The sequence below is a fragment of the Lutjanus erythropterus genome, chromosome 8, assembly GCF_056507025.1.
Source record: "Lutjanus erythropterus isolate fLutEry1 chromosome 8, fLutEry1.hap2, whole genome shotgun sequence".
NCBI lineage: Eukaryota > Metazoa > Chordata > Actinopteri > Lutjaniformes > Lutjanidae > Lutjanus > Lutjanus erythropterus.
This window is the reverse complement of record NC_139324.1, coordinates 27,689,024-27,698,338: the sequence shown is the minus strand read 5'-3', so window position 1 is coordinate 27,698,338 and position 9,315 is coordinate 27,689,024. Positions and strand designations below refer to the sequence as shown.

Here is a 9,315-nt window from a genome sequence, read left to right as displayed (position 1 = left end):
CATGTGACCTTATGTGTTGCATTTACAGGAAACGGAGAAAGTTGAAGGTATCAAGTTTTGCCCAGTTCTCAACTGTTACTGGAGCCCAGCGCAAAAAGGGGTGGGACTTGGGAAGGTTCAGTTGCCCACAACCACAGTTACAATTACACCTACCAAAGGGACAATTTTAATCGTACTTCTTGCATTAATTTTATAGTCTCATGTTTATTAGTTAAAATATATTATTATTTCTTAATTATATTAAAATGTCTTTCAGTCTTGCTGGTGAGTTATGAAGGAAAATGTTACAAATACCCCTGGTCTCCCCCACTCTATGTTTAAATTGAGCATGTTCTGAAAACTGTTGCTTTTTCAGCTTTTGCAAAGTGAGTCACGTTTTTTTTTTTTTTTTTCTCAGAACAGCCTGAGCATCATTACTTTCCCTGGACATTTACAGCTGCACTCTGTGTTCCTCCTGGTCAGGTGAGCAGCAGCAGCAGCAGCAGTGGGGACAGTATCGACTGTCAGCAGTGACTGAGTGAAGGCAGATGAAGTGCTGCTGTTGGTCCAGCCCTCTCCTCTCCTCCACCTCCACCTCCACCACCGCAGCATCACTCGCAGCAGCCGCAGCCGCAGCAGCAGCAGGATCTCAAGATGGTTGCGGCGCACACTTCTTCACATTCGTCGGAATCTGCCGAGTGGATTATCTGTCTGGATAAGAGGTAAAAAAAAAATTATTAATATTTAAATCCTGTCACCGCCGTGCACCAACTCGTTTCAGGCCACCGAGCGAGCGAGGAAATGACCGACACGATTTGAGATTTTCCTCCAGAGCCTGGGCGTTGTGTTACAGTGACAGGATTATTAATTAATTAACACTGATGTAGTCTCCACAGTTTTAATTTCCCAACGGAATTAAGATTTGCATTAGGACATCCTCGAAAGCGTTGCTGTGCTCATATCAGGACGAGGACAAACTCAGCGGGCAGTGAAATATTGGAGCAAAAGCTAAGAGCAATCTAAGCAACAAGGCTACTAACTTTAGACAGGCTTTAGATGGACTGTTAAAGGTACAAGGTAGATTTACTCAGCATCATACGATACAGGGTTGTGTAGCCAGATTAAGAGGTGATTCCCCGTTTGATACTCACAGAAAAACGGAGTAAAATTTGTATACTGGGGATCTAACCAAAAAAACTCAATAATACCAAAATAATTACAGCCATTATTCAATATTTATGATACGATATTAAGAAAAGACTTGGAGAAAAAAAATGTTGCTTATTAAATAATCAGTCTGAGACAGTAATTCCCCCTTTTAACTTAAAGTGCTTCCACTTAAAAAAAAAAATAGAATAAAATAAAAAATATCACCCATTGCCTAAGGATGTGCAAAAAAAGCATGAATTGTCTTTGGTAATGGATGCTTAAGTTCAGTATGCACAATTACACATACAAAATAATTCACTGTGTAATATCATGGTTGAGTCACAGTCCAGTAGACAGTTTCCTATTGCATTATCACGATATTCAATATACTGTACATCCCTATTATATACAGTGAATTGGTTGAATAGGTAAATCTAAAAGAAACTGAAAGGTTTATTTGCACCACTCATCACTGACTGCATGTAAATACCCTCTGGCTGCTTCAGTCACTCACTGTGATCATTGTTAATGTCCAGGACAAATGTTGTGATAGTTCAAAACTCTCCGTGAGATGAATTTCAGTACTACTGCATGCACGCCTGTCAGAACCACCAGGCAGCTGCAGGGGTCCTGCTTTACAAAATGATCAAATAAGAAGACTGGATTTAGATCCATTAAGATATAAAAAATGATATGGTGAGCAGTTTGATGTCAGATATTTATGAATCACCGTCATTCTGCATCACCGCTGACAGGTGCAGTGTCGCACAGCTGTAATGTTCAGGTCTATCATCCACAGCAAAGAGCTGCAATGTAGGTGAACCGTCAGGCTGCAACTAATCATTATTTCTATTATCAATTAATATGCTGATTAGTTTCACAATTAATTGTTTAGTCTGTCAAAAAATGTGAAAATTGCTCATCTTAATAATAAGAGTCCAAAGTCTTGTCTTCAAGTAACAACAGTCCAAAACCTGAAGTGTCTTCATTTACTGTCATAAATGACAAAGAAAAGCAGCAAATCCTCACATTTAAGAGGCTGAAACCAGCATATGTTTGACATTTTTGCTTGAAAAATGGCAAGTAATTGATTATCAAAGTAGCTGGCAACTAATTTTCTTTTGCTCGACTCAATTAGTTAACCAATCGTTGCAGATCTGTAAGAGCTATAAAAAACCTTTAGTCTGCAGTGAGTAGTACATTTGATTTCAGATATTTATGAATCACCGTCAGTCTGCATCACCACTGACAGGTGCAGTGTTGCACAACTGTAATGATCGTGTCTATCATCCACCGAAAAGAGCTGCAATGTGTCTATGTGTGATATATACGCATTAATTGATTCACTCTGTTGTGGGAATTTTTGATAAATGTTACACTTTGAATTCACACCCTGAGACTCAAAAAATAAGATGTGATACAACTTAGTGGTCAGAATACACTGAAATTCATTTTGCATCCTTGGGCAGCTCCATTCAAGAGATTAGAAACGAATTAAAGAATCAACACAGATATGATGTGGTCCACAAATGTACAAAACACATCAAACTTATAACAAAAATACTGTACACTTAACATTAGTGTATCACATTATATGGTCTGTGATTCAGATCTCAGTTAGCAGCAGCAGATTTTGGTTTAGCAACAGGATAGACTGATGAGTAAAATAAATCTCCAGCCTGTTGTATTTAAATGGAGGGACTCTGAATCACCTGTTAGAGGGCAGAAGCTGGTGTTCATTGTTTAAAATGTGCAAAGAGTCAGAGGAGATACTGTTAGCAAGTCTGTGCATGCTGTTGTTGTGAGTGGCTTGAAAGGAGTGTGCGACGGGCTGGCCAATAATCTTTGCACAAAATTTGTATTTGATCATGTAGTTTAGTTAAAAGCTTCACAGACAGGCTGCTAAACCAGGCTGTGCTGCTGTACAGCGTGACACTCACTGAATCACATAATCACTGATTAAAAAACCAAAAAAAAAATCTGAGTTTATGAGAAAGTAAATGTACTGCTGTGTCTTCATACAAATAAACATGGCAGGATATCATCTGTCCTAATGCCTGAGACTTGATTAATTTCTACTGATTTCTGCTGTGAATTGTCACTGACTGCAGGCAGCTGATGATCAGGACGAAAAGCCAGAAATAATTTCCCCTGGTTTGGTCACATCATTCAATTGACCCATCCTAAGTCCCGCCTTATTTGTAACCTCTGTCAAGTCTCTCTTTTTCTGGTTCCTGTACTTACGATCTGCTTTGAGCTAAGGTTGTCTGTGTTGAAAAAACAAAACAAAATTTGAAGATGTTTAAAAGATGTTGCAGGGGGATTTGCAAATGCAACTAGAACTGCAACATTTAATTATTTTGACTATTTTTTTTAAAGAAAAAATGTCCAAATTCTCAGATTCCAGGTTCTTGAATCTGAATATATTCTGTTTTCTTTACTCCTCTTTGACAGTAAACTGAACATCTTTGCGTTATGGACTAAAGAAGACATTTTTGGTTGTCATCTTAGGCTTTGGAAACATCTATCAACATTTTTCACCATTTTTTGACATTTTCTAGGCAAATAACTATTAATTGATTAATCCAGAAAATAACTGAGTGATTAACGATTAATTGATTATGAAAATAATCATCAGTTGCAGCCCTAAATGGGACATATAATCACATTTAAAAAACATAAATTGTTAGCTATCTAGTTAGCTAGAGTTTTTCTCTGTAGCATAACTCTAGCCTACTTTCAATCTGAGCTATTTACATCTAACAGCTAATGTTAGCACGACTCTAGAAAACTAGCTAGCTGATCTATATAAATTGACTGCTAGATAGTTTGAGTTTTTCTGTCACAGGTTTGGGGTTCCCTTCATCAGGGTCCATCAGTCTCTCCCTCCTCTGCTTTGAAAGTCAGTGGCAAATGAGGTCAAGGTTCAATTAATTTGAATAGGAAACATGTAAAGACGAAGTTGGCCGAGGTTCAGCCAGGTGCCAAGCTTGCTCAACTGTTATTGGAGGACAGACCTAAGAGGGCGGGGCTTAGGAAGAGTCAGTCAGCCTTTCAACATTACCCTGGCACTGAGCAGAGATAGTGAGGTAGAATCATCATATTTCTAAAAGAAAATGGCGGTGGTGCAATCTGAGTGTGTATAATGTGTTATTTGCCTTTATTTTACAGTGGAGAGTGAACATATTGCTGCAGGGATGTTGCACACAGCTCAGGTGTAAACAGACCACAGGTCTTAGACACACAGAATGAGAAGGAAGAAAAACAGAGTGCCAGAGACAAAGAAAGGGTCCAAAGTCCATCAGCTATAAACAGCAATGTGACGCAGTCTGCCAGACGTGTTTGCACAGTGATATCCTCCGGTTAGTCGTCGAGGCCAAGCCACCTGTGTCGCTCAAATCAAATGGATTTTGTATGACTCACCTTTTCCCCAGCAAATACCTGTCGCATGTGTGCCTCACTTTACTGTTCTGTTGCGATGGAGTCAGGAAGTCAGGTGATGAACATGTATGTTTCCATTGTCACTGTCAGGGTTTCATGCAAAAGATAAGTGAACACGTTCTCTGTTTTAACAGTTTGGATCATCACAGTTTCACACTCTGTAAGCAGACTGTAAATTAGAAGCAGTTGTAGCATTAAGTTCATCCTGTAACAAGCTGCCACATAATGAAAACATTCTGTCCTCACTTTGACTCAAAATCAGCACCTTTTGAAAGCTTTTTTGTTGTTGTTGACTTTGCTTCCAACTAGACACCTTGGCTCTGAAACTCAGGCTCCCACACATCTCTGCTCGGCGGCTCTCTCACGTTAGCTTCAGGTGTGATAATACGGTCCAACAGTAATTCTCAACATTTTCAAGTTTTCACGAATCCCCCAGAATAATCAGAGTTTTGATCACGACCCCCAGCAAAAAATCCATTTTGCAGAAAGCTCGGGCTAAAGCTTTGTAGGAGTTTCTTGGCTCTGCTGGAAACACCAACACCTTGTGTTTTTCAGTTGATGGTGACATCAGACTTTCAGGTGACCCACCTTTTGACTCACTCTCTATTTCCTGTCCAGTCAACTGTTGACCCGAGTCTTGAGATGGAACACCAGGTGCCAACTGTGGTTTAAGGCAACATGTTTTCAGGTTTTACCGTCTGTCCCTCTCATTCTTGTGAACATGACATCTCAAGAATGAGAGAAATCCTTTTTTAGTTTTATTTTTCAATTTTAGTGGTCAGAGGTCAAAGGTCAAGGTCACCGTGACCTCATGTCTGTCCCATTTTTTTGAATGTGAAATATCAGAAACAGGAATTTCTTCAAACATGGTACAAACGACCTGGGGCTGTCCCCGACTAAGATTTTCCCTAGTCGAATCAAATTTGGCCATCCAATACCAATATTTGACGATTCGTCCTTTTTTTTTTTTTTTTTTTTTTTACAGTGCATTGCGCCACACTTAACTCCTATATGAGCCTGGATGAGTATGTTTTGCCAGTTAGACTCATGTTATAATGCCTTTGTTTATCATCTCTGATGTTTTCACACAGTCAGATAAATTAAAAGTCTGCCTCCTCATAGAGTTCAGTTATAAAATCACCTGCAGAGCTTCTCTCCCGAGGCTGCAGCCACTGTCCAGCATCACCCGTCCTGCATGCTCCTTTGAATTAAAGATTTATTTGGACCAAACCAGAGCTGGTGATTGCTGGGACAGTGGAAAGGCAAACCAAGATGTTTTTGGTGAGTTTATTTAGTTTCTGTAAAGTTTTAATGAAGCTGATGATAAGTGAGTCTGGTGAGTTTGGTGAGAGCAATTAAACAGCTGTTTCTGGTTAAATGAAACGCATCTTGTTCTTTATAATAAGTTAATTCCCTGTTGTGACCCTTTCCGTAAAGCTGTCAGAAGCTAACAACAACGATCTGCACAAACAAGCACAAACAACAAGCAGGCGTGTGTGCTCCGCGGGTGCGTCTGGATGAGGTGGCTGTCAGCGCGCCCTCCTCTTCCATCACAGTTAGTTTTGTGGTTTGTGGTGATTTTGAGACTCAGTTTGTAAAGTTTACAGCCTGTTATGCCGGTGCATTGCTCTGTGTGCAGTGACACAGATGAAAACAAGAGCTGAAACGTGTTTACCAATGACTTCCTCTCATCCTCCCTCATCAGTCGACCAACAGTTATCCTGAGGATATTTTTTAACAAGTGCATCATCTAGTATAAAAATATATATATGATTCCCTTTAATTGCTCATTGCAATGTTCTCCTAAGCTTCTATCTGTTTTATGCTGTAACTGTGATGCGCACTAACTGACAAAGAAAAAAAACACATGCTCGGCTGGAAGAATCTCAGTCGACTCCGGGGGCTTAAACTAATGATTCGAACTGTTGACTATCAGGCGGCAGCCCTAAAACAACCATGCGGCCTCAAGGATGAAGTGATTAGAATTTGGAGGTCAAAGGTCAAGGTCACTGTGACCTCACAAAACACATTTTCAGCCACAATTCAAGGACTCATACACTAATTACTATGACAAAAATTTTACCCAGATATCTTATATCTACAACTTCACTGTGACATCAAAATGTTCAGCTCTTTATCAGCCCTCTGTACTCCTGTTTAAAAATAGTTTCTAAATGAAGACAGCGTGTTTCACTGGAAATCATTCACTGGAACAATACGTGTCAATATAGTGACAACTTCCATTTTGCTGGTTGGTGGAGGCAAACAACCACGAGGCGGCAAATCTAGTTATAAGAAGCTATCGCGCCGTAGTTGTCATTTCATGTGATAGCTTGCAAAACTGGCTATAGCTTCTTTGTTAAGCAAGATACCATGGAACAAAAGCGCCAAAATAAAAAAGGGTTCTTGTGTGTGTATCTAATCAGAACTCGTGCACACTCACTTTGACTCTCTGAAAACACCCGATAAAATCTCTTTTAAGGCAAATTATATCACTGGTACAATGTAATCAAATCATTCCCCAGCTTAAAATACGGCCCTCATTTCCCATCATGCTGAGTTCTAGACGGAGAAGTTTGTTAAGTTTGATGTTTTATGTTACAAAATGCAAATGTTAGAAGATTGTTTGTGCCTTATTTGAATCAGTGTTAATTCTGACAACAGCTTTAAGTTTTTTGACTAAAATGCCATTTTTTAGTCAGTCATCTGAATTGTTTGAGTTTCAGTCTAGTTGTAGTTGATTAAATATAACATTTTAGTCAGCGAAATCCACAATAGATTTAGTGGACTAAAATGTAACGTAATGCATTATTTAAACTTTTCTCTAAAATTTCTAATCTCATACTCTGGGAGGAAACATCTATTAACAGCCGAGCGAAGCTTCTGTAGGAATAAATACCTCGAGTCGTATCGAATTCTGCTCGTCCCTTCCCAACATGTTTGTCTCGTTTTTATTTGTTGATGAAAACTGTCAGTATATTTCATCATAGTTTTGCCATCATAACTTACTTTTTAGTTGGCTACTGTCCCCTTTTTTGTCAGTGAAAAATGTTGTTGATGAAAACTATGACGGAACAAAATACAGCTGCAACAATCAATCAATTAATATATTATGAATCATTTACTAAATTAAACTATTTCAATAACTGATTAATTGGTTTGAGGAATTATTTAAGAAAAAAACCCTAATTTCAGCATCATAAATGTGAATATTTTCTGGTGTCTTTATTCCTTTATGCAAGTAAACTGAATATCTTTGGGTTGTGGGCAAAACAAGACATTTGAGGACATCGTCTTGGGCTTTGGGAAACGCTGATCGACGTTGTCCACCATTTTCTGACACTTTATGGACTGAACAGCTAATTTATTTATCAATAAAATAATTGACAGATTAATCAACAGTGAAAATAATTGTTAGTTGCAGCTCTAGAATGAAGTTAACAGTGTTGAAATACTATTAAGGGGCTGGTGCAGCTGAGAGCTGCCTCCTGGCTCTCATTCTGTGCTGCCTCCCACAATATTTGATCTGGGACCCTCAGAAATTATCTCACGACTGTCTTGGGGACCCTGACCCCTAGGCTGAGAAATCCCAGGTATAGAGATGCTTTAATGTGACTCCTGTGAGTTGAAAGGTTGTTAGGCAATACATTATGAAGCCATTTGCTTGCAAGTTGTTGCTCAGTGGAAACACCTTTATTGTGCTGCGGCATAACAGCTGACAGTAAATCATTTTTAGAGCCACATTAAACCAGAGGGCTGTTGCAGCGGTGAAACAAGCACTTGTTTCCCTTTCTGAATTATTTATACTGTTTGGTTTCATCTTTTAAAAGGATGGATAAGGATTGAAAGGTGATGTAAGCTACAGTACAACCACCCACGTGTTACATCAGAGGCTCCAGATTCGGTGTAACACATTTGGGACCGTGTAATGCAGCCAGCAGAGGAGCAAGAGGGATCAAACACACACACACACACACCGACACGTCTGTGATGATGTGAATGTGATCAGCATTTTCTGCCACAGTTTATATGATTCACGTTGTTAGAGCTCAGTGTGGTAAACAACAATGTATAGAGTTGGTCTGTGTAAGCGTTTCCATACTAAACTGTAAACAGTTCTTTCCTGTAAACAGTCTCTTTTTGACAGACCCACCTGGTGAGCAAGAGCCAAAACTGCGTCAGACTAAAGGAGATAAGTTTCACAAACACTTGCGTCATAGTGAAATAAAATCAAAAATACACATTTTCCTCTTACTTGTCGTTCTATTTATGTATCTGTGTTGTTTTGGTGTGAGCTGCAGGGTTTTGGAGATCTCGGCTGAACATGTTGGCACTCGTCCATCTCAACAGCACTGTCTCTTGCAAAAGGAAGCGTGCATCTACTCATGAAAGAGAGGCTGTGAGCATGAGGCTCTCGCCCATGATTAGATAAATAAATATTATCTTTAATCAACCAGAGTAAATCTTGGTCGACTGAAATTCTACCTACTCTTCAACTGATCGATTGGTCAGTGGAAAATAACCTGCATTTGATCTCTAATGGGTATTTAATGGGTGCTTTGACCGTTCCTTTTTCATACATAGCTACATTGTTATCTTCAGGACATGTCTATAAAGTAAATTTAAATACAGTAACAACACACACAAATAGCACACACTGGTGATCATGGTCACGCCTGCTTTTGTAGACGAAGCTGAGCTGTAAGGCAACTTGTGCTGCAGCATAAATGTCCATAAAAAACAACA

The 9,315-nt window shown here is 39.2% G+C and overlaps 1 protein-coding gene across 2 annotated transcripts in view; it reads left to right on the top strand.

Annotated features, from left to right (window-relative positions):
* The first annotated feature begins 410 nt into the window (after nucleotides 1–410).
* The window catches only part of rapgef4a (Rap guanine nucleotide exchange factor 4a), a 56,928-nt gene continuing 48,023 nt past the window's right edge, over nucleotides 411–9,315 (top strand). For both annotated transcript variants that reach the window (XM_084725140.1, XM_084725139.1), the window contains exon 1: nucleotides 411–701. In XM_084725140.1, coding sequence (XP_084581266.1) covers nucleotides 634–701 — 68 coding nt within the window. In that variant the 5' untranslated portion in view covers nucleotides 411–633. The remainder of the gene's footprint in view (nucleotides 702–9,315) is intronic.